Genomic DNA, 24,999 nt, shown 5'->3' with positions numbered 1-24,999 from the left:
CGCGGAGGAGGGGGTGCCATGCTGGCTGGGGAGGACCCATGTCATTCCTGGAACGTCCGGGAATGCGTGAGTGGCCACCCTAGGCTTAGAGGCCTTGGTGCTTTAACTCCCGAGAGACACCAGGAATCTTGTCTATGGGGAAGCTCGCAGCTACTCCACTCCCAGTGTCTCCCAGCAAGAGTCGCTGCAGGTAACGGAGCAGGAGCACTCGCTGTGGGGCTAATATAAACCTGACCTTTTCTCAACAGCACCTTTTCTGTGCAAGGAAACAGCTGGAAGACCCTGCACGCTATCTGTACACTGGAAATACCTCTCCGAGCAGCGTGTCCTTTTATTTTTGGACCTTTGTTTAAAAGTCCCGTACCAAAAAAACAACCTGAAGTTCTCCTTGCAAGCCCCTTATAAAGGAAGCTGCATCTCCCCCAAGGAGTTGGGCTCTCACTGCAGAGCATTGCTCACCAGGCTGCCTGCAGGCCCTCTGCTGCTTTTTCCGTCAGCATTTCATCTATATAAGGCAGAATCATCTCTTTCCCTGGAGCCCTCTTCCCCCCCCAACTCTTGTTCTCATATCCCAAACTCCAGCGTCCCACAGCTGGGCTGCTGCCACAGGCTCGCAGCATTCTTTTGCCTTGTATGGCCAAATCCTTGGGGGTGGGTGGGAACAATTTAGGTAAACTCCATTCTCCATTGGCTGCCTTTGCCATATGACCCAGCTCCTTCCAGCCAGGGAGATTAAAACAGCTAGTTAATTTCTTCTATTTGCAGGAGTCAGAAACGCCTTTGGGATCTCTGGGTTTTTAACCGTTTCTGACACAGGTAAGAGCTTTTTCCATTGATTCACTTGCCATGTGGTGTGGTTTCCTGGGGGCAGCTAAGGTGTGTCACGGATGAAATCAGAGGGTGCGGGAAGATTCCCAGAAAACTGAGCGCTTACATTTTCCGGTCTCAAGTTAAAAGCTTCCAGCAGTTTTAGGGATGAACGCAAGTTAGTGGACCAAGACCAGAGCTCTGTTGCATCAGAACCTCTCAGGGAAAGAAGTGGGATCCAGTCAAGAACACCCTCTTTGCTGAAATAGACTCTGATATCCTGAAATGGGTTGTGTGAGTACTTGTCCTCCATCACAGGAAGGGGTATTCTGGCAGAGGGTTCCTGGTGCTTTTAGCATTTCACTGCAGAAAAGGAAAGAAAGTTGGAATCAGATAAGAAGGCTGCCCACTGTGCTGTCAGAAGTTACATGGGAGGAAATGCATCTGTGCTGTGGCTAATTGTTTATCAGTCTAGGAAGCAAATACACATGCATGGAAGGAAATAAACCCAACCTATGTCTGAGTTCTTATACAGCTGGCATGGTCTGGGACTTGGGCAACACCCTGGAGCAGAGCCCTCAGCAGGGGATGGGAACTTGAGGAGTGCAGACACTCTGCTGGTTGTCTTCTCACAATGCCAGTTGCCCGGTAGAGAGATTCACATTCCATGCAGTCCTGTCTGAGCCTGCATGAGAAGGGAAAGAAACCTCCAGATCTGTATTCCAGCTGCTTAACCTCTTACCTTTCCTCAGGCAAGATGTTGAAGCAAGGTGTGCTTTGGGGGGCAGGTGTATGGTCTTGGGTGCTGTCGTGGTGGGGTGTTTGCCTACCAACACCTGTTACGGCAGCAAAGAACCCTGGCAGGCGTCCCCAAGGAGCGAGAACAGCCGGGCGAACCCACGCAGCACCGTCACCGCTGGGATGTGACAGGAGGGAGACAGTGGCAGTAACAGGAGGAGCTCTCCATTCTCACAGCAGGGCCCTTACCCTGCTGAGCACTTGGCTCCCCCAGACAGTCCCACTAACATCAGTGGCTCTGCGTTTGGGAGTAACGACTTGCCAGAATAAGTAAAGGCTGCGCAGCCTGGCCCCGTAGCCGTAACAGAGATGAGATGAATAGGTAGAGCATTGATGACAGAGCAGGACACAGCCGTGGTTACTGAAGCGCTGACACGCAGCCTTGGCAGGCGTTGACTGTGCTCTCTCTTGGGGACCGTGGAGCGCTCTATTAGTCAGGGGGGCTTCTCCCAGGAAGCGTCAATCTCATATAAGCAAAACCGGGCCTGGAATCAGAGCTGTTGTGAGCACATTGCAATGCACGGAAACAAGCTGGGCTTTTCCGTCTGCTTCCCTGCTCTGAGCTTGCTGTCGGGGCCTGCCTCTGGGTTTCTTGGGCAAGATTCATTTTTGTCTGGAATGTTGTTTTCTCCCATGTCCTTCTGCAGATGGCACAAGACAAGATCCTGGCAAACATGTATACTGCCCTCTCTCAGGTGATCCCCTAGTGATCTTAGAGATCTCCTTAGTGATCTGATGTTAGTGGCGGATTAGCCACTGGGCCAATGGGGCCTTGCCCAGGGGCCCCGGGCATTTGGGGGCCCCTGGAAAAATGGGCGCCCCTGCACCCTGACCGCACTCCCCAGCTGGAGCGCCTGACGGGCGGAGCAGGGCAAGCCCCCAGGCCCTGATTCCATTTCCCCAGCAGGAGCATGCTGGGGGGGAGGGAGGGAGGAGGGAATGACTGCAGGAGCAAGGGGTGGGGAGGGGCCCTCGCTTGCTCTGGCCCAGGGGCCCCACAAAACCCTAGTCCACCCCCTGCCTGAAGCAATAAATTCTCTTGCGTAAGAAAAACTTCATTTACCTCCCTTTTGCTCTCTCAACCCTAAAGCCTGATCTACACCTAAAACTTCAGACAATCTAGCTAAGCTGCTTAGGGCTCTGAAAAACATCGCACGCTGAGCAGTGAAGTTAGGTCGACCCAACGTCCTGTGTAGGCACAGGTAGGTCGCTGGAAGGATTTTTCCATCAGCTTAGCTACCCCCCCTCGAGGAGGTGGATTTACCGCAGCGACGGGAAAAACCCCTTCGACTCCACGGCAAGTGTCTCGCGGCGTTGCTGCAGCTATGCCGATGGAGCGCTTGTAGCGTCCACCGCGCCTGGGGTAACTTTTCTCCTGTTCAGACAATGCCCCTCAGAACCCGAGATCAGGCGGCTTCCTAGTCCCAGGTGCTTTCCGCCATCGGGCCCCTTGCTGAGTGTCTGTATTTGGGGAATGTTAGAGGGGTGTTACAATAGTGTTGGGAAGGCTCTGTAACATGTAACCCTGGGAGGAAGAGGAGGCAGGGGCAGCGTTGGCCAGTGTGCGGTGCCTGTATGAGACAGCTCCAGGAGTGAACAGTCACTGGTTACCAAAGATGGCTGTATTTCCTTGGGCATTTAAATTCTTTACCCATTGCTGTTGGCATTTTCTGTCGCCAGTGGGAGGAGCTAAATATCTCGCTGTGCTCCCAAATCAGTGCTTAATTTGTACCAGGGCTCTGGGCCTGGCCGGTCACAGCCCCGGCACCTCTGGGCTTGCCACATCAGTTATGAAAGTAAAAAAGGTTGCTTGAGCCCCGGCACCTCTTTCATTATAAATTAAGCACCGTCCCAAATCATCCCTCTCTCTCATTTGCCTGGGCCAGGTTCCCCTCCCTGGGCATAGCCCAGTATTTCTTCAAGGAGGGAATAAAAATCCAAGTTCAGGATCTTCTGCATGGCAAGGACAAGGTCACCAGAAGCCCCTCCCTTAAAACCCAGGGTAAACTGTTTGCTCTCTAGAGCTTTAAAAGGAACATATAAAAGGTTATTTCAGACTGTTCGGAGAGTGGCCAATAGCACCCACCCATCCCCCTGCTCCCAGGTACTACACCCAGACCCTCATGAGGTGGGCACAGAAATCCAGCTTCGGTTCTTGGCTCCCAAAGGTCTTGCCCAGGAGCTGGCTGCATGAGGGCACAGAAAAGGTAGTCGGGGCCCTTTCCTTCCTTATTCAGAAAGAATTAACTGTAGCGCAGATGCCTCCTGCTCAGCGAGCGCTGGGACTGTGGGGGCTGTTCCTTATGGAACAGGCACAGGAAAAGCCCAGACTGGTCTATTTTGTGCTCAGCTGGAATCCGATTGTGGCATCCCACACAAGGATCGTAGAAGGCGCAGGGTCCCAATGGGCTTTCGTACACCAAGGATCCCCTAGGGAGGGGGGTGGCAAGGCAGTGGCGTTGCTGGTGAGGAGTTCCTGTTGATTTCTGGGGTGGCTTCTATCAGGTGACACTCCCTGCAGCAAGGATGATCGGGCCCTCTGAAGACACCGTTTGTGTGGATCATGAAAGAGCCACAGTCACGCTCTGGCAAGCTTTGACTGGTGTATTATTTTATCAGCAACCCCATTAATCTGCCCTGAGTTCCTTCCCCGAGTGGGGCTGGCAGCCTGCAAGCTGGGGTTAGCGGTATTTTGTACCTTTAAAGTGCTGCCTACACAGTAGTAATTCCTCTACCATCACCCCGTTTTACTGAGCCACAGAGAGGGGTCACATCCTGACCTTGGGCTACACAACGAGCTGGGATTAGGTTTTTGGGGTCCAGCTGCTCAATCCTGCACTCATCCCATGCATACACAGCCTGCTTTGAACGCCTTCATCTTCCTACCCAGCCTCCTCCTGATTCTCACTGCATAGTTAGCCTGGGCTCTTACCTTGGTGTTGCCCCTAACCCTCTTCTCGTCCACACACAAAGCCCTCTTACCCAAGTTCAATGGTGCTTTCAACCCGAGCTAGCTGGCCCAGCTGGGGGTGAGTTAGAGCCTGGATCCTGCTTTCGCTCAGAGCTGGTAACACGCCTGCTTTGCAGTATGGATGCAGGCTAAATCATTGGAGGGCTGGGTGTGCTCCTATGCCTTCCCACAATTCCCTGTGTGCCCAGAGGACAGACAGGATCTCCCACAGTTCGCTGGAAAAGTGTCAGAGAATGGCTCAGCTCACTGCAGCACAAAGAAATGTGGGAGAGGCCCACAGAAGCCCTAGCTGACACACACACGGGAGCACAGCACCAGTGAGGACACAGTCGCTCCAGATGGACTTTGCAGTGTGGCTGCTCACACCCAGGCCAGGCTAGCCCTGGTGCCAATCGCCCAGTGAAGACACACTCTCAGCGACGCCATGTTGCTGTGGCTGATGTCACAGTCGTTTGCCACAGTGAGGGCAGATTGTGGCATCAGTACCTGGGGAAGGAGAGGAAACGGCTGGTTTAAAAAAAAAAAAAGGCAGGGAATGAGGGCGGATCATCTTGGTGCCCAAATACCGTCCTAGCTGGGTCTGTGAGAGGTGTCTCACTGGAGCAGTCAGCAAAGCATGATGGGAAAAGAAGCACATCTCATGTGCCCCAGCAGGTCACACCTGGTCCCCACTGCCCATATCTGAAGCTTCAAAGGACAACAGGAATCCCCCACCATGCAGCTTTGGGGATAGTGCTCCCTGCCACCGTGCAACTCAGTGTCCTGCAGCATGACATCTGGTGACCCCTCTGTTACCTGAAGTTACTTGTCATAACGCTTTACAACCCTGTTAGAGTGGGTGGCTCAGACCTAGGGCAGCAATGGGGCTTGCTCACTACGCCCGATCTGACAAAATACTGCTTGGTCCTGGTTTTGAACGTTCTGGCCACAAACTTCATTGATCTGCTGAGAGTTTGACTGGGTTTTAGTAAGAGACCGCATTGTTTCCCCCAACACTTAGCGGAAGGTGTCACTTACACTGCAAGAACCTAAGCTGGGGTCATCCCGGTCGTTTGGTTATTTATCCTCACGCCCCCATGAAGCCCAGCGGAAAGTTAGCAGAAAACAAACCCCGCCTTTCACTGGCTTTAGATGCCGACTGTCCAGCCTAGCCAGGCGGAAAGGGGCTTTCAGCAGCACGTGGCAGCAGAAAGAGAGGGGCTGTCAGTAGCGACGTGCAGAGTGCTGCATGCAGGCCCCAAACTGCTGGAAGCCCACGGTCAACATTTTCAAAAGGGAGCCCGGCCTGAGGCTCCTTACAGAGGCCTCGTTTCCCAGAAAAGCTGAGAAGCTGCCCTCAGAAAAGCAGGTGTTTAAGGTGTTTCACATTGGGCACCCAACCTCACTAGCCGCTTGAAAATCTTGGCCTATATGCCTATATCTGTGGGCCATCTACACTCCAAGTCTCACGGTAGCAGGGCACAGCTGCCTTGCAGTGCTAGGGGTGCCCATGTTCTAACATCCCTCTTTGTTTGTAGCACCGATGGGATGACACAGTGATAGGATCAGGGCAGCTTGGTTGGTATTACAGCTCAGTCCAGCTGGGTTGTTAGACTGCACCCCAAATCCACCCTCTCCCATAACTGTGTTGTCCCATCCACTCCACAAATAGAAACTCTGGTAGAATAGACCCCTCTCCCCCGCTCCAAGGCTGTATCTACACTAGACGTTTTGCCCTTTGAATTTCCCACCGTTGCAGCCCCAGGGTGGTAGCAGTGGCTGGCGCCATAGTGTAGGCTAGGCACTGCTTTTATTGACAGTAGAGCTATTCTGAGCTGGGTTAGATGACTTGGTGTTAAATCCACCAGTGGCAGCCACTAGGCCACCTACACTGGGGCTCTGAGCGTTGCTTGCACTGGTGGAGCTGAGCCAGCGCTGGCAGAAGTGGGAAAGGTTTGCAACATTTCTCTAGTGTAGACAAGGCTTGAGTGGGTCCAGGTCCAGCCCCAGCTACCTTCCTTCTCACATCATCAAAGCAGAGGGGGGGAAGCAACTGAATTACGGCTGGTGGCTTTCTTCTCCTCCCCCTCCTACCTTTGTGGGTGTTTCTGACCCTAGAGAGACCTCCACCTTGGCTCCCTAGAGGGCCTGTGCACCCGACTGCAAATATCAAACCACTTTCCTGAAAGGGACCTTGTAGCCATTGAGCTACAATATAACCAGGGACGACAGAAAATGGGAGTACACATGGCAGACTCTATAGCCAGGCCTATTGACACAAGGGCTCTCAGAGGTGTGAACACCCCTGCTCTCTCATTCATCACAATGACACATTAACACTGCAGCCCACTTATTAACTTTACCTCTGAAACACTAAGATTGTTCACCATTTAATTGCTGATCCCCATAGGAGGAATGCTCAGCTCAGGGGCTTGGCAATATAGACCAGATGTCGCCATCATATTTTGGCCTCCTTGGTGCCTGTTTCACACACGCACCTCCCGCATCCATCCGTCTGTTTTGTTTGTTTAGAGTCACTGTAAGCTCTTTGGGGCATTGTGTTTGTACAGCACCTAGCGTCATGGGGCCTCCATCTTGGCTGAGGCCTCTAAGTCTCTCTGCAGTGCAATTAACTATTAACAACCCCAGCAAAGCAATAACGTGGCACATTTGGACTATGCCAATAAGCAGACACTGAGTATTCAGATAGCTGAGATCTTCGCTACTGCTCTTAGAAACTAATTTACAAGCTTCTGAGGCTCTAGCTCCTGGAGTTGGAATGCTCGGTCCTAGTAATATTAGGAGCAACATCTCCATGGGTTGCTCCAGCGTGGGGCCCTACTATCGAGACAGAGATAACAATACTGTAGGGGGAGCGAAGCTCCCATAAAAGAGAAGAGAATGATGGCTAGATACAGTGCTTTGGAAGTGCTGCTCACGGAGGAAGCGTGGTCAAGCGGATTATGCATAGGGCTGGAGACGTCTGCGTTCTAATCCCACTCAGCTGCCGACATATGGCTTGACCCAAAGGCCACTGAAGTCAGTGGAAAGTCGCCCTTTAACTTCAATGGGTTTTCGATCCTTCCTTACCATTTGGCCGACATGACTTGCCTATTTTCAAGCCTCAAACTGGGCACCCAAACTCAGTGGCGACTTTGGAACAGGTTAGCCTTCCCCTGTCCAGTATTCACACTGGGTGAGAAGGTACTCTATTGTAAATAATACCCCACCAATTACAAGCCCTCCTTCAAAGTCTGGTATCCACATCACAGTTGTCCCAGATGATTAGCAAGTGCTGCTTGTACCCACTGGGCACAATACCTGGGATGAGGGCTTTCGTTCAGGTCTGGCTAAGTGGGTGGCATCTACTTCAGTTTTTTCCCCATAGTGAATGGGAAGCCACAGGGTTTACGGCTACACCAGTTCATCTGGTCCCCTTAACTCTGCAGTGCAGGGTGTTTGGAAATGACCCAAAAGTCCCTGCTCCCAGACACAGTGCTGGGCACTAGGACAAGAGTCCCCGAGAATATCGGTACAGACACATGCCGCCCAAGTGTGGACATGCCAAAAGAGGGCTGTCGAAAACCTCATTGCTGCATGGCTGTGTTGACACAGTCCAAGAACAAGCCAGACAAATGGCACTTCCCTGCCATCACACCCCTCCTGCTTTAGGAAATTGACCCCTTTATGCCATGTGATGCTTAGAACTGCTCACCCAGATGGCACCAGGTTTTCAACACCGGTACAGAAGAATGGTCTTCTGCCAATTTCCTGCATGCATGAAGCTGTTTCCAGCACTGGTTCAGGAGAACCCATTATTAATTACCATTGCCAATAGCGGGCTCAACTTCCTAGGGTAGCTGGGATGACAGCGTCCCATTGACTGCAACGGTTTAGATGCTCTGAAGTGCAGTTGAGGTAAGCTACTTGATCTTTCCCTGGTCAGCTACATCATTTATTAGGTGGGTCTGTTTGCAGAAACCCTCCAGGAATTCCATTTAAATAGCTCTATGGAAACTTATGGTGTTGTTTTAAAAAGCTAGAATGTTGTGAGTAAGCCAAGCCAGGCCCAGATATTGAGCATTCTACCAGGGAACATTTTGGTCTAAGGCCCCTGAGCAACAAAACTCTGTGCCATCAAAACCACGTTCCAGCAACATAACGAGAACCGTTGAGCAGGGAAAATAATCCAAGTTGTTCTTTTGTCCCCAAAGCACCAAGGGTGCAGGGTAAATATTTGGATAATGTTAATTCACAAGGTTAGAGCGCAACCGGTGTTTATTTTCCTAGCCTTTCGCTACTTTTTGCAGTGTATTTTTAAGGTGTTGTACAGGCCTGGTCCAAAGCCCGTCATAGGCAACAGAAGCCTTTCCAGTGACTTCACCAGGCTGTGGATCAGGCCCCAGGTGATTCGTGCATCTCAGTTGAACTCTCCTGTTGGCAGACTGGAGTCTCTGCAGCCATCTGGACCTCCAGTTATTGTTACAGGGACCCAGCATGTGCTGGGTGCTCTCCAAGACATGCAGATTGACACTGTCCCTGCCACAAAGCGCCTGACAATCTAACTGGGGCATGACGAGCAGGGGCATCAAGCAGTGGGAACGGGCTGGGATGAGGAAGGAGGAGATCAGATGTGAACATCTTAGTGCTTCAGTTATGTTATCATCTCCCCGTGGGCCTCGGGGGAGGAGCAAGTGTTCCAGGAGGAATCTGAATGGACCAAGGTGGCAGCTGGGAGGACTTGGTTACTGTCCCTTATTCATTCTGCGCCATAGATTTGCATGGTGCTAAGGGATGATCACAGCCAAGGAGTTTGCCACTCAAGGGAGCCCTATTCCTACACCTTTCCTCCCACTGATTAGCACCCGCTTGCCTACATAGTCCCTCGAGTGCAATGCATTGCTCATTGCAAGTGAGGGCTGCAGAGTCAGGCCCCGTGTTGGGCACCACATCCCAAGGTGATGACAACCAGTGGGGAGGGCAGAATAAGGAAAGGGGAAGGGGTTACCTCCATTTGTGAGCCCCAGATCGTTAGCTGCAGGAATGCAGGATGGTCTGTAAATGCTACTGCGCTTCCTCCAGCTCGCCCCATGGAGAAGGGCTCCTGTTACACTTCCTGCTCTCTCCCCCACTCCCCGGCCCCTGCAGCTCTTGGCATTGTGGGTGAATACATGTCTATAGTAGGAGTAAAAAGAAAAGGAGGACTTGTGGCACCTTAGAGACTAACCAATTTATTTGAGCATAAGCTTTCGTGAGCTACAGCATCCGATGCATCCGATGAAGTGAGCTGTAGCTCATGAAAGCTTATGGTCAAATAAATTGGTTAGTCTCTAAGGTGCCACAAGTACTCCTTTTCTTTTTGCGAATACAGACTAACACGGCTGTTACTCTGAAACCTATAGTAGGAGTGTATTCCCCAGTGCCCAGCCAGAGGGCAGAGAGCTTTTCCTGGGAAGTCACTGTTAGGTGCTCCAAGTCTTCTCCCTGCAGTCAGTGATGTTGCACCGAGAAACATACCCCCACGTCGCAGCGGGCACAGGGCAGCCCCCAGGCCAGAGATGAGCTGGCACCTCTCGGAGGGAAGCTGTGTTACCGGATTGGCACGTAAATGTGTCATTCCTCTGAAAGGGGCTAACTCGCAGTACCATTTCCCTGGTTGGAGCCCTCCCCAGGCTGTCCAAACACTAAGGTCTCTTGCAGCGTTTCCTCAGTCTAGAGCTGGGGCCCGGGGCAATAACGGGTGCTCCTCATGTAGCAGATAGAAGGGGCAGGAGCACCAGAGCACGGTGGTAAGAGGCAGGATGAGCAGATGGGTTCAGGGAAGCAGCAGCAGGAGATTGCTGCAGTCACAACAGCCCTGCCCCAATGCAATACTCAGGGGCTCCCTAGCCATGTCAGTAGGTACTGGGGTGCAGAGAAGTAACGGCAGTAAAACGGCGGTTGGGGCTCGGAGGCCTGTTGCGCCACATCGGTGGGGCCGTCTCTGGCCAACGCAGCTCCAGCGAGAGGAGGCTGCTCCCAAAGGATGCTAGTGTGAGACAAGGGCCAGGCAGCGGGGAGCGCTTTCAGGCTCCATGGTGTGGTTCACAGCCCTGCACCCTGACTGCCCTCGCGCCCCCCACCAATGCAGCTTCGCTGGGAAAGGGAAGGGGAACAGGAGCCACGAAAGAAGAAAGAAAGGGGGAAATACACCGCAAACAGAGGAGGAGAAAGAAAATAGAATGAGAGAAGAAAAAACAGGAGTGAGGGGCTAGGCAGCGGCAGCTGTGCCCCGGCATGGCAGGAAAGGCAAGAGAAGGGTGCCCATGTGCCCGTCCATCACTTGGGGACAGGCTCTCCTGCCCTGGGTGCATCCTGTCCAACCTTGGCTTGCAGACTCTGAGGAGATTCTGGTCCTATGGTTGTCCCAAAGGCCTTGTTAGGTTTGTCAGTAGCAATGCCCCAGCTGCAAAGCGTGGATGGCCTTTCCCAGAACAGCTCACATGAGGTGGCCAAAACAGCCGGGGTGTGTTTTCTGGCACATAGCACTGAGCGGCATCGTGCAGCCTAATGCAACATGACATGGTGCCTTGACTGCTTTGTGTCCCATGCCACATAAGCCAGGAACGCAGGCGGGCGTGTTCCCCAGCCTGGCATAGGGGGCACACACCAATCATAACAATACTCTACACTTCCCCCCATGGAGCTCAAGGCACTTTCCAAACAGGCATGAATTCAGCCTCACACCTCCCCCCGCACAGCAGGTGCGTGCTAACGTCCGCACTTCACTGATGGAGAAACTGAGGCACAGAGCAATGATGTGACTTGCCCAAGGTCATTGCATGGAAGGCTATAAACAGCATACAGATCTCCTGACTCCCAATTCTGTGCTTTAACCACTAGGACATTCTGAACTTGATCAGCCAGCAGGCCTGAGGCACAGATCCATGCACAAGGGGCTCGGAACCAGGAGGCCCCCAGTTCTCATCCTGTCTCTCCTGCTGGTGGTTGAGTTATGCTAGGCAAGTTGCTTGGAAATGTGGGGCTAACCATCTGCATTAACTCTGGGTGCCCCACTCGAGACATCTTAAAGGAAGCGGTCTGGCTTTCAGAGAAGCACCCTAGGCTCCCGCTGAAGACAATGGCAGTTGTGGGTACACAGCCCTCTGAAAATCATAGAATCATAGAATATCAGGGTTGGAAGGGACCTCAGGAGGTCATCTAGTCCAACCCCCTGCTCAAAGCAGGACCAATCCCCAATCAAATCATCCCAGCCAGGGCTTTGTCAGATCCTTGACAACTCAGTTTGGGCACCCAGAATGAGGGAATGCTTGGAAATATGGGCTCCCACCTCTGCCTCAGTTTTCCCATCTGCAAAATGGGGGTAAAATGCACTTGCTGCAAAATGGGGTGATGATACCAACCTACTTCCCCAGAGGCGTTGGGAGGACTCAGCTGTGTGAAGCACAATATAAGTGCCCGGTATTGTTGCAACTAACCGGTTAGTAACATTACCGGGTTAGGGTCTCCTGTGATGACAGTGAGGGAGAGGAAGCAGTTGTGACTCATCAGTGCCATCCTGTGGCAAACATAACAGTGGATTCATCCCTAGCTGGGGGCTGTTACCTGCATGTAGTGAGAGGCTGTCGCAGCCTTAAACTAAGTCTCTACCTCCAGCTGCTATGAGATTGACTGAATGAGCCTCTGCTGGAGCCCTCTTGCTGCATTAGGCAGCTGGGCTTTGAACTTGCTATTGCTGTGGGCCTAGTGTTTGTTCCTGCTGTACAGGCCTAGCAGCCGCCCCAAGGCCTTGTCTACACAAGAACGCTGCACTGGTTAATAGGTGAATTCGTTAAAAAATTAGGTCAGTTAAATAGGTGCCAGGTCCTGGGTAGATGCTCCTGTCCCGGTTTAAGAGTGGCTTACTGCAGTTTAGCTGAAGTCAATAAGGAAGACGTGCTAAGCAGATATACGACACTCTTAAACTAGCACCAAACCCTTTTCAGTATAACCGAGTCAGTTTAAAACCACACCTGTAACCAAACCACTGCAAGTTTGTGTGCAGACACGAAGGTAGAAACCTCCAGGGGTCAGGAGGTTCCTGGGACCTTTGGGATCATTGACCTTCCCCCACCCCAGCAGCAGAGTAATGAGTTTAAGCTCTTTTGACAGTGCTGTGCAGGTTTCCTTTGCGGCCGAGGACTGAGAGGTTTATGGAGCGGTTGCTTTGTGAGAAGTGCTCACCCACAAGTGATAGGGTGTTTGTGTCTTTTATCATGGCCCACGTGAGTTCATTTGGTAGCCACAGTAACTCGCACTTCTGTTACAACAGCCACTGCGGCGTGCTGGTATTCCCTGGCCATGATTCCTGCACCCACCCACAGCTCTCTGTGGAGGTAATGCATAGGCCCCCCGGAATGAAGGATTTTTCCCTGGAGAGGCAGGCGACGCCTCTCCTACCTCCCCTGTGCAGGAGCCTGAAAAGGGGCAATGATGACTCGAGTCCCTCAGTTGGCAGGTGAGGTGCAGCCATGTGGGAATCAGTCAGTTAGGGTGGGCTGATGATGGTACCCTGAACTGAGCTCTTGGGCGGTAACTGAGCAGGTGAAATGGACCAGGTAGGTGGGGAGTCCATCCAGCAGCAAGATGCGTTGCACCACTAGGGCATACCAAGCAGGTGATGTGACTGGAACTTACCAGAGCAATTAAATCCCTAAGCAGAAGATCAGAGGAAGAGCCACAACCAGGCTACAGGGAAAAAATATTCAACTATGAAGCAGACTGCGGACTGTTCACCTACTGAAGATCTGGGGAGAGCAGCCTGTTCCCACCCAGCTGATACAGTAACTGGATAGTGAGTCACGTGACCCGTGCAGGAATGATGGGCAGGCACCTGGCTGGGGGCAATCCCCGGGCAGGCACCTGGCTGGGGGCAATCCCCAGCCAGGGCAGTTGCTAGGAGACCTGCTGGGGTTTAGAAAGCAGGCCTGGCATGATGGTATCAGCAGCCCCCATGGCAAATGCTCAGCAAAGGTGCTGGCATGAAGGGGCCAGGCCTCTCCCCTGCAGGCTGCAATGCCACACCCTGCTTAGGAGCTGGGAGACATAGCGGCTGTTCTCTGAGCTGAGCTCTCACGACCTTGCTAGGGGAGGGGATGGGGGCAGCGTGGGTGAGCTCAGGGCCAGGTGCTCTGAGATCTGTAACTGTTAACCCTCTCCCTGCCGTGACAGAGCCCACCCATGCAAGAGTGGCTGCTGCTGTCCTGCACGGGGCTGCTGGATATGCTCATTAGGCCATCCTGGGTGTAAATCAGAGCCCCCCCATTACAGCTCAGTGTGCTGGAACTCCCTAGCCCTAGGTCACAAGCTGCTACTGCGAGGGTGAGCCCAGCTCGGCAAGCCGCTCTCTGGCGAAACAAAGAGGGCAGGGGGCGGGGAGTGGAATGCTAGGAATCTGCAAGGAGCAGATAACCAACTTCCTGCTTGTTCCTAACAGGGCCTGCACTGGGAAGGCAGCCCAGAGCCCATGTCTTCGTTTGTGAGCCTTTCTTTGTGTGTTTAAAGTGTACAAGGCAAGCAGATCACTGCAAGGCTTTGTGATGGAGGGGAGGATGGCCAGGCTCTTGCCCTGGTATTGGGAACTCTCTGCACATCTATAACCCCTTCCGTGCAAGAATCCTAAAGATGGGGACACTCTGCCTGACCTGAGGGGTTGCCCTTGGGCTCAGGGGACTGGGGTCAGTAACAGGCAGCTCTGCAGCACGCCTTCTGCTGGGCCCCCTCTGACCAGGGAGCCCCCCTCTCCCCCGTATCCTGAGAGATGCTTGTCTATTGCACAGGGCTCTTCTGGTTAAGGATGGGCCAAATTCTGCTTTCAGGCACATACACTAGGGGTGGTGGAGTTACACCGAGCTTACACCCGCAGCAAGTGGGGCAAAGTCTGGCACACTCCAAGTGCCCATAGCGTGGAGTCCCTCCCTGGAGGAGCGATGGGGGATTTGTCGCATAAGCCCCATGACACTTGAGACTTGATCCAGGACCCTCACAGCCCCTAGCAAGCTGCTCTAGCAGGGGTGGCGGGTCCCCATGGCGGAGCCAGGGGCGGCTCTACCAATTTTGCCGCCCCAAGCAGCCACCGCCGAATCGCCGCCTCCACAACAGCAGCGGAGCTGCCGCCGAATTGCCGCCGCGGGACACGGGCGGCCGCCCCATTCTAAAAGCCGCCCCGAGCACCTGCTTGGAAAGCTGGTGCCTGGAGCTGGCCCTGGGTGGAGCTGCTGGATGCTCAGCTAGAAGCCTCTCTCTGCAGACTGGGCTAAAGAGAAAGGCCCCAAAGGACAGTTTGGAGTCTGAGACCAACGGGTACAGCTGGTGGCCTGGTGACCGCACACCAGAAGCGGCTGCAGGGGCAGATCTCGGCCAAGAAGGCTGCTAGCTTGGTTCCTGGAGTATTTTTCTCTTCTCACGTTCTTAATGTCTTACATGGAGGGAGCGTGGGTGGGTCAGTGTAAGAGCGGACTCTGGAAAAGGCCTAGAAAAAGGCCAGTGTAGATGCAGGCAGAGGAGAGGCTCTGCCTGTGCGTCAGCAGCTGTAGGGCCTAGAGGCGGGCGTGTTAGTGCAGGCTCCTCACAGTGCTGTCACCATTAGCCCTGCTCAGCGCCAGCTCAGACGGCCCTGGCGCCTACCGAAAGCACTGCTGCCACCAGGGCTCGGCCTGGTGCTGGTGCAACCACGGGGAAACTTATCTCCAGTTCGCTGCCCTGTAGGAACCTCACATCAGGTTGCGGCTGTTCACGTTCACGGCACACAGAGGAAAAATCATAAATACTCTTGTCGGAAGGTTGCATCGTAGCACGACCTCATTTCTTAGAATTTAGAATCCTAAGGCACGAGAACCAAAACCAGAGTGAGACAGCGCAGAGAGCCACCACTCACCTCCACGCTGACTCTCTGCAGACTGCACCAGGAAACCCAGACCATCACATGGCTTCCCTCAGAGACCCCTAGGCTGCAAGCGGGACCTGGAAACCCCTTACAATTTAAAATGATGTCTTGTCATTTTAACAATTTCCAATACATCACAATAACTAAACTTCCCTGCCACATACAAGAGCAGTGGATCTCACCCTCTTCCATACCACGCCCCCATGCAACCACAGAAAACAGCTTCAGCCCCACCCCACCCCAGAGCTATAAGGAGACAGATGGTCAGGGGGAACCCCATTTTGCAACACAAAGGGGCATGAGCCGCTGAAATTCACAAGGGACTGTTTTACCTGCTGGGGTCAGTGTCGGAATTCAGGGTCTTCTTCGGGGGGAGGAAACAGGTGTTTGCTCTTGCATCCATGCACCAATTACAGCAAAACTGAATCTAAGGGAGTAGTCACCCCTAGCTTTCCCTACAATCATCACTTTGCAAGGATCACAGGATGATTTACCAGCTAATTAATTAAATCACCCCCCTCCTGTGTGATGAAAGTTAGGGAAATATGATTATCCCCATTTTACAGATGGGGAAACTGAGGGGGCAGGGCAGTTAAATGACTGGTCTGGTTGCAAGGCCAGCAGCCAAATCAGGAACAGAACCCACATGGCCTGTCTCCCAGCCCTGCCCCTGCTGAAATCACTCAGATAGATTGCTCCACTCCATTCCTGTTGAGTCTGTCTGTTCCCCTGGTTGGTCAGTCTCCTTTCTGCTTTCCCTGTCTCACTCAGGAGGTAGATCACCAGCTGCCAAGATGTCCAGCAAGAGAGCCAAGGCCAAAACCACCAAGAAGCGCCCCCAGCGTGCTACTTCCAATGTCTTTGCCATGTTTGACCAGTCGCAAATCCAGGAGTTCAAGGAGGCTTTCAACATGATTGACCAGAACCGCGATGGCTTCATCGACAAGGAGGATCTGCATGACATGCTGGCGTCTCTAGGTAACAAGTGCCAATCCAACAGGGTGCCTGCACTGGTCAGCTGGTAGGCCACAGGGACTGTGCTTGGGGAACTGGGAGCAGCCCTTTCCTCCTATAGGTATTTGACAGTTACTCTATGTTGAAGGTCTCTGACCTCTTCAGACCTCTCTTCTGCTTCACCCTCCTATTTAAATAAACGATCCCCTCAGGGAAACTGGCAGCACAGTTCAGTAAAGGTTGGGGCTTGTCTATCCCAGGAACACTTTGCGCTGGGGAAGCAACACTAACACTGCTCCACCAGTGCAAATCCCTAGTGTAGGTGAGCGACACAGGTGAAAAAAGTGACTTGCCACAGCGGGTGTCACTTTTTACACTGCTGCAGTGTGTCTGCACAAGGAATCCGTACTGGTCCAGCTACGTTGGTGCAGAATACTCCCCTGCAGATGTAACACTGTCCCTGGGTTGGTGTGTCTTTGGGAATCAAACACGGGACCTCTGGGTCTGAAAGCAGGAGCCTTTACTCCTTGAGCTAAGAGAGCAGAATCAAACTGCTATACACATGCTGGCCACTGGGGGGTGACAGCTACCTGTTCGTTGCGGGTTATGTAGGTGAACCCTGTTGTTCTGCTGCTCCACTTCCAGCACCATCACCCTCTCCAGGGAGAGACCCTCAGGAGTAGGGGTGGGAAAACACTCCAGCCCAATCCCTGTCACAGTCCCCTCTATGCAGGGAAATGTGCCGAGTTCTGGATCCGCACCCAGCTATTGAAATCTATTTGAGGCCACCCCAGGGTGCTGCCCCCCCCAGGGCCAGACAAAACCTTTTACCCACCCCTTTGGTTGTGTTAGTCCAGCACTCGTGATCTCTCCCTCCCTCTTCCACTCGTGATCTCTCCCTCCCTCTTCCACCGGCGAGGCTGGACGGGATGTGACTCAAAGCTCCGCTCCCTGCCTCACCTCGGCCACTTGGGGTTCCACGGACCCGAGGCCCGACTGTTTATAGCACAATCTGAGCCACGGTGGCTCTAAAGACTGTCCCTGTGTTTGGTTTACTCTAGGATCTGCCCTGACTACGTTGGCTCCCTGATTGTGGCCCAGAGGGGGTCATTGGTGACTGAGGCCAGTCTGGGCTGCAAATCACCTGCCTTCCCTTGCAAGAACCCTGAGGCTGAGTGGCAGCACCCTGGGGTGGGGGCCAGTATCTCTGGGGCACAGCAGAGCCCCCATTGGCACAGGGTTTCCCATCCCTGTCCCAAAGAGGTGTGTGTAAATGCAGCCCCCAGGCCATGCTAATACCTTATGGGTCCTGATTCCCGCTTGTTTCTAGCACAGGTCAAGCTGCAGGGCAGACAGGGCTCTGGGCTGTAAGAGAGAAGCCAGGTAGGCTGAAATACAAATATTCTGGCCGTGGTATAGAGCCAGCGCCCTGGAAATCTCACCACATGCTGCAGGGGTCTCTCCCCTCTCAGGGCATATAGAAAGTGGCTGATTATTGTTTACGTTTCTACTGCAGTAGTGTCCAGAGGCCTACAGGTTGGGCCCCACTGTGGTTGGTACTGCACAGACAGCTCCCCAAAGAGCTTCCTTCCTATCCCCCTCCCACTGGGTTTTGCCCTTGAATGTCTTGCCCTTGAATGTCTTCCCCTTCCCTTGTCCTGTGTTAAGGCCCACACCCCGCCCCCCAAATATGTGCTAAATCATTCATCCCTAGAGACCATCCTTTCAAATCAACCTAACCACGTGGGGGGAGCGTAATAACTGGAGGCTTCTCCTTAAAGTGCCAGCACTGAAATAGTTAATGCAGCTACTTCTCGGTTAGACCCATGTTCGCACCCCTTTGGTGCGGAAGGAGCAGGCCCCACCTCTCAGCTGTTTGTCTGTGGGCAGACGCAGGCCCAGTCAACACTTGAAAAGTTTTACTGGCATGGCTCTGTTGGGCAGAGGCGGGCGGCGCACACACGTGTGTTTTTGCCAGCACAGTTATGCCAGTAAAGCTCTAGCATGGTGATAGTGGTATGAGGCTCTTTATGCCGGCTTTGCTGAACTGCAGTAAGCTACACTGGTCTAAGCACTTTAATAACAGTATAATTGCACCCACACCTGGATTTTGGGTTTTTTTCCCCTTTTACTATAATTAAAGTGGCAAAACATAACGTAGACAAGGCTGCAGGAAAACAGCATTGCCTTGGGCCATGTTCTGAAGGTCTTTGGAAGAGCTAATACTCCTCCTCCTCCCTCCCCCAATTGCTTGCATTCAGCTAACAATAAAGGAAATGACAATACTGCACAAGAAATCGCAGTGGTGGGTATTTCCAGGACACCGGGTGGGGAGACCTGGGTTTCTATTCCCAGCTTGGCCATCAAGTCGCTGTGTAACCTTGACAAGTCCCTTCCCTTCTGTACCTCAGTTTCCCCATCTGTAGAAAGGGGACAATGATTCCCCTGCCTCCTTAGTAAACTGCACTGAGATCCATGGGCGAAAAGGTCTGCGTAAGCACGAAGTATTATTACTGTTTGTACCCTATTGCTCATTACTTCTCCGCTCTGCCCGAGCACTAAAGTTCACAGCCATAACAGCCTGAGCCGGAGAGGAAGGAGGGTTATGGGACTGTTTTCTTTGGAGACGCTGCTCTCCAGAGCTTTCGGAAAGGTGTACGTGTGTGACTGAGATTCCCAGCCAGCGCTGCCCTGGCTTGTTTAGCAGGTCAGCCAGCACAAAGAAGGCTCTCTGGGGATAGGAGCAGAGCCCAAGGCTCCAGCTCGTTTTGACTTGCAAGGTTTGCCAAGTTCCCCCACCCAAAGTTCTTTCTGCTTAGCTGCAGGCCAGGTAGATTTCAACCTCCTCTCTCCTCTTTCCTTCCTGCCTCCGCAGTCCCCCCCACCACCCCGCAGGTCTGTCAATTATTGACCTGGCTACCAAACCTGTTCTGAAGTCCTAGTGCAGCCAGGAGGCAGAGCTCCCCCCATTCCCCACCTAACTGCACACAAAAGCGAGGGGAAGAGGGGCTGGGCTCAGACTGTAAAACGTGTGTTTTGAAGCCGGGCACAAAGAGAGCTGTTTGCAGCTGCACCCACCAGAGGGCACTGAGCTGTACAGACCGGCTCCCGCTGAGGGAAAAGCGGTCTGATGGAATGGGAAGAGCTGAATGAAGGTGTCTGGATGAGGAATAGATTGTCAGACAAGGTTGCTCCTCTCTCTGGGCAGCAGGCAGGGGCAAACTGGGATTCTCTCCACTCTGCTGGTTAATCAAACTTCCTGGGGGACACGTGTCAGGAATTTAGCTTCCCCAGAGGCCAGTCATTCCGAATTTGCATGCCAGCGCTCCAGCCCTCAGGCTGTCGGCAGTCATGCGGTCCATGTCCTTGAGCGGGCTGGCGGGAACCCTTATGGTCCCGTATCTGTGGTGAACCCTGCTGGAAAGCAAGTGGAGTGCTGGCACAGCAGGGACACACGTGCTGGCACGACACAGCTTTCTGATTGTGACAAATGGATGCCCCGGGTGTGTGAACATGGCCGAAGCGAGCCCATTTAGAAGTGAAGACAAATATTCATGAGCACTTCTTTGCATTACTCAGCTGGCCGGGATACTCAGCGAGAAAGGCGAACCCATAATGTTTTCAGAAGGACCTAAGGCCCAGATCCTCACGGGCGTTAGGGAGCTGGGTGCCTTAATACCTTTGAGGATCTGGGCCATTGACTTCCAGTGAGACCCAGGCTGCTGAGTGCCTCAGTCACTTTGGAAGATGGGACTCGGGTGCTTTTGAAGAACTTAAATAGGCCCAATGGCCTGTGATGGGCTATTAGATGGGGTGAGATCCGAGTTACCCACGAAAGAATTTTCTGTAGTATCTGGCTGATGAATCTTGCCCATATGCTCAGGGTTTAGCTGATCGCCATATTTGGGGTCGGGAAGGAATTTTCCTCCAGGGCAGATTGGAAGAGGCCCTGGAGGTTTTTCGCCTTCCTCTGTAGCATGGGGCAGGGGTCACTTGCTGGAGGATTCTCTGCTCCTTGAAGTCTTTAAACTACGATTTGAGGACTTCAATAGCACAGATATAGGTGTGAGGTTTTTTTTGTAGGAGTGGTGGGTGAAATTCTATGGCCTGCGTTGTGCAGGAGGTCAGACTAGATGATCATAATGGTCCCTTCTGACCTAAATATCTATGAATCTATGAACTTACCTGCTGCTTTTGTCCAGTCAGGACACATGGGGTTTAGAAGGGGGGGGGCAGAGAAGATACAGACTGGGGGATCCTCCAGATGCACCCGGAATGCAGGCTGAGGGCCAACGGGACCAGCTGCTTAAGGTCCCCGATTGTCTGACTACACAGAAAGATCCAGTGAGATCCTGGCCCCTCCATGCTGACATTTCTGACCAGCGAACAGCTGGGCTGCGGGCCTCATTTCTGCCTCCCAAAGAGCGATTTTGGTGTCCCCGAGCCATGCACTTGCCTTGGGTTTGGGTCTAATCTAGTGATTAGAACAGGGACCTGGGAATCAGGACTCCTGGGTTCTAGTCCTGGCTCTGTCACTGACTTGCTGGGTGACCTTGGACCAGTTGCTTCACTTCCGTACCTCAGTTTCCCCACCTGTAAAATGGGGAACAATCATGCCCATGTGTCATGAGGCTTTAGTCATGTTTCAAGCACCCAGAGCCCCTCAGCTGAGCAGGCATAGGAGTGCAGCGGCTCACCCTGCGCTGGTTCTGTGTGGCAGGGAAGAACCCCACTGACGAGTACCTGGAGGGCATGATGAGCGAGGCGCCCGGTCCCATCAACTTCACCATGTTCCTCACCATGTTCGGAGAGAAGCTGAATGGCACCGACCCGGAAGACGTCATCCGCAATGCCTTTGCCTGCTTCGACGAGGACGCGACAGGTATGGTAACGGGGGCCAGGCTGGCTGCTCTGTCAGCCCCACGCCAGCCAGCGATGCTGGGCTGAGCCAGCCAGTGGAGCAGGCTCCCAGGCAGAGGTGTGTGGGGCTGGCCAGGGTGGCTGCCTTTAACCTGGGGCTAAGGGCCCGGAAGGGAGAGAGGCTCCTATGTACCATTGAGGATCCGGGCCTAAGCCAGTTTTCTGGGGCCCATCCAATGCCCAGCCCGAAGGAGGAGCCTTTTGCTCTAGTTCAAAAGCCTGGCAAGTTCATAGAGTGGGACCCAGCATCCTTATCCTCCCTTGGTGTGTCTGCAGAGCAAAGGCATGATGCTGCCTTTGCTCAGAGCCACCTGGGAGGGGAATAACGGGGGGTCCCGAGAGCTGCGATTGAGGGGCACTGTCCAGGCTGCAGGATCACAGAACCACTGACTCAGAAAATGCTGTCTGCTGAGGGATACCCTTCCCGGAAGGGATGCTGATCCACTGAGCTCCTTCTGAGACCCACGCTCTCCCCTTTCAGCCCCTCATGAATCCCCCTGGCAGTGTGAATCCTGGGCGCGGGCACTATCCCACTCTCTGTGGCCTCCAGGGTCGCTTTGCACACTGCGCTGACTGGGAAGAGGCCATCCTGTTCCTAAGGGGCTCAGATTTGAATCTCCGGCCACCTGTTCATGGCAGCTCTCGTCCCATTGGGGTGCCACTGTTAACATTTGCAGCCCAGTGTCCTGGGTCCCTGTAATCACGACACCATGTACCAAGGGCTGCCAAATCCTTGGACCAGTCTCTTTAGAAACACCCCGTTCTCCCGGTGCTAGGTCATCCTGGGCTGTCCCTGGCCAGTGCTTCCCAGGAGCCAGTTCAGAGTTCTGTTCCCCGGCTCCATTCGCTCGGGCACTCCAGCTGCATTAACTCCACCTCCTTTATCTTTCCTCTTCCCTGCCATTCATTGCCCCCTTGCAGGTTTCATTCACGAAGACCATTTACGCGAGCTGCTCACCACCATGGGGGACAGGTTCACAGACGAGGAGGTGGACGAGATGTACCGAGAGGCCCCCATCGACAAGAAAGGCAACTTCAACTACGTGGAGTTCACCCGCATCCTCAAGCACGGAGCCAAAGACAAAGACGACTAGAGCCGAGAGGCGCCCGTCCCACCTTCTGTACACATGCCGTGCCCCTCCTCCCTGAGCACCCGTGCTGCCTCTGGCCCAGAGTCCCAGCGGGCCGACCCCATGGAAAATGCCTTAAAGCACATGACATGAGGCCTTAACCCTGCTCTGCATTAGGGACGAGCTGGCCCCCACACAAATGCCCCTCCCAGGAGAAGATGAATCTTCACACTCCCGTCCCTCAGCCCTTCGAGCATGTCAACCATTCCTAGCCTCAGTTGATCCTGTTCGCAGCACGTCAGTCCAGATGGCTCCCATTCCCCCAAAGATCTGACCTCCTGAATTCAAGTGCTGTGTGGAGGAGGTGACCAGAGGAAAGGGGGATAGTTACCATGGGCTCAGCTCACCAGTGCTGTAGCATCTGGCAATGTGCACATGATCCATGGCCATCCAGAGTGTAAACCCCTGAGGGGGCCTGTTGAGGTTGCTGCTTAGCCCCTGGCCATTGAATCTCTTCCCAGTGACGCCACCCCGACTCTCTCCCTTTATTTCAGAGCAGGCTTATACTGGAGCTACAAGTTCTGTTCTTCTAACCCACTGGGAATCCCTCCTTGCCCTGGCCCTGCCTGCCTGGCCCAATTCTGCACTCATAATAATTTGCACTTAGATAGCACCTTTCATCTGAGAATAGCAGAGCACATGGACCCCTGTGTATTTTCCCTGCCCCGCTCCAGCCTGTCCGGCACAGATCCTTGCAGTGGGGTGGACTGGGAGGGGTAGGGGTCCCTCTACTGGGTGGTGGTGGTGGTGGTGGTGGTCAGGGCTGCATGGTAGATGGAGCATGCACACAAGGCATTCCGGGGGGTGGCTTTGCCATGCAGAGATCTTGCAATCACACCAGCCAAGGGTGGTCAAACCATTCTGCTGGGGATTAACATTTGTGCATCTAATTAGCCCCTCTCAATGAGGAACAATAAAATCCTGCTCTGCATTTTACCTTGTTGACAATGTTTACCCATAATCCCCAGCGGCTAGCCTGCCATTTCAGAGCTGACTTTCTCCAGTGTTGCAGTCCCTAAGACAAGAGCCCTCTCCACATTAAGCCAGTCACAGCTGCTGTCACCAGTATGGGTCTGTCACCCACTGGAATGAACGAATGGAAGTTCCCGACGTGCACGCTACACTTGGACTCAAGAGACAGCAGAACATGGGATTTGCCAGAATGGATATGAGCCTTGATCCATCCAATCCCAGGTCCTGCCTCCCATCTCGGCCAATATCCAGGGCTTGAAAGGCAGGTGGGACCTACCCAGGACACACCTCACCAGCTGTGCCATGCTGGGTATGTAAAGTAGAAAACTTCCTGCATTCCACTAGACAGCCATTTTCCGCCCTGACACACATGCTTTGATCACCCCCCTCTCCTTACACACATACCCTCAGATATTACCCAGCCTGATTCCCAGGGTATATTACATAACATGCAGGGGATCATAAACCCATATAGACCATCTCCATTCATTTTCCAGCAGTTATTATCCAGTACAAATCCAGATCCTCAGAACATTGACATGGAAAGAAATATACAACTGCCCCCTCTTTTTAAAAAAAAAATGTTTCCTATTTGAATAATTGTGTTTTGTGGCTTTAGAATCTGTGATTTAAGGGATTCAGAAAATTGAAATTACTTATAAAATATAAAGGATATAATACCAAGGAGGGCATGTGCACAGTTACCTTATTTACCAGGTCGTCTTCTTGTTTTAGTGCACGTGGTAGATTTCTGTCCTTGATTAACTTGTCCTAAGCAGTCATCTGTAGCATCAGCCGGCGTGGAAGAGCCCGCTCTGATGGGTCATCCACTGCGTCCTCCCAATGCTGTGCCCCAGATGGCGGCCTCAATCCTGTGCTGTCCTGGAGAGATGGGTCTGCCCATGACTTACACCAGCAACGTCAGCTTCACCTCCCCTCACGGCAGCGTGTTCCGTGGCAGGGTTGCTTCTGTACTCTAGCTGTGAACGTCTTCTGAACATTCACCCCACATTTTTGCTCCTGCAGCTTAAGCTGCGAGGTCCGCCCTTGTCAACCGATGGAGCTGGTCACTCCCTTCACAACACACAGCCCGTTGCAGAGGAGAGGCCGTTTTTAAACACAGGGAGCTGATTTGAAAAGCTGCCAGTTTGTCGGTTTAAATCAAGAGTCACCAAGGCGTGCTGAAAACTGGCTGGGAGACACAGACCCATCTCTACAGCTATGAGGGTTCCTAAGTGCTGCACCTGCCACCCAGCCAATTAGACGCCTCTATCTTAAGCTCTATTTCAGTGTCCATGGTTTCAGACCTGCTAGAATATTTGCAATAGCAAACGCCTTGTTAATGTCTAACAATGGTCTATAAACTGGATGCTAAGGTGATAGGCACCAGTGTGTCAGCCTGGATGGACGCATGCATGCAGTCCTTAATTTGTAATGAAAAAGCAATTTTTTTACATTCATAACTGATGCAACAAGCCCAGAGATCCTGGGGCTATGAACTGCCAGGCCTAGAAGTGCCGGGTCTCAGCCCTGGCAAGTCCTGG

The 24,999-nt window shown here is 53.1% G+C and overlaps 1 protein-coding gene across 1 annotated transcript; it reads left to right on the top strand.

Moving 5' to 3' along the window:
- Positions 1-682: 682 nt before the first annotated feature.
- On the top strand, positions 683-24,142 carry MYL9 (myosin light chain 9). Its single transcript, XM_007057163.4, has 4 exons — positions 683-816; positions 16,251-16,457; positions 21,154-21,315; positions 22,275-24,142. The coding sequence occupies exons 2-4, from the start codon at positions 16,274-16,276 to the stop codon at positions 22,445-22,447; spliced, it is 519 nt and encodes a 172-aa protein (XP_007057225.1). The 5' UTR covers positions 683-816; positions 16,251-16,273; the 3' UTR covers positions 22,448-24,142.
- Positions 24,143-24,999: the final 857 nt, after the last annotated feature.

This window comes from Chelonia mydas, chromosome 13 (assembly GCF_015237465.2).
Source record: "Chelonia mydas isolate rCheMyd1 chromosome 13, rCheMyd1.pri.v2, whole genome shotgun sequence".
In the NCBI taxonomy this organism is placed as follows: domain Eukaryota; kingdom Metazoa; phylum Chordata; order Testudines; family Cheloniidae; genus Chelonia; species Chelonia mydas.
Note: the sequence above shows the minus strand (reverse complement) of the source record. Positions and strands in the feature narration are given on the sequence as shown.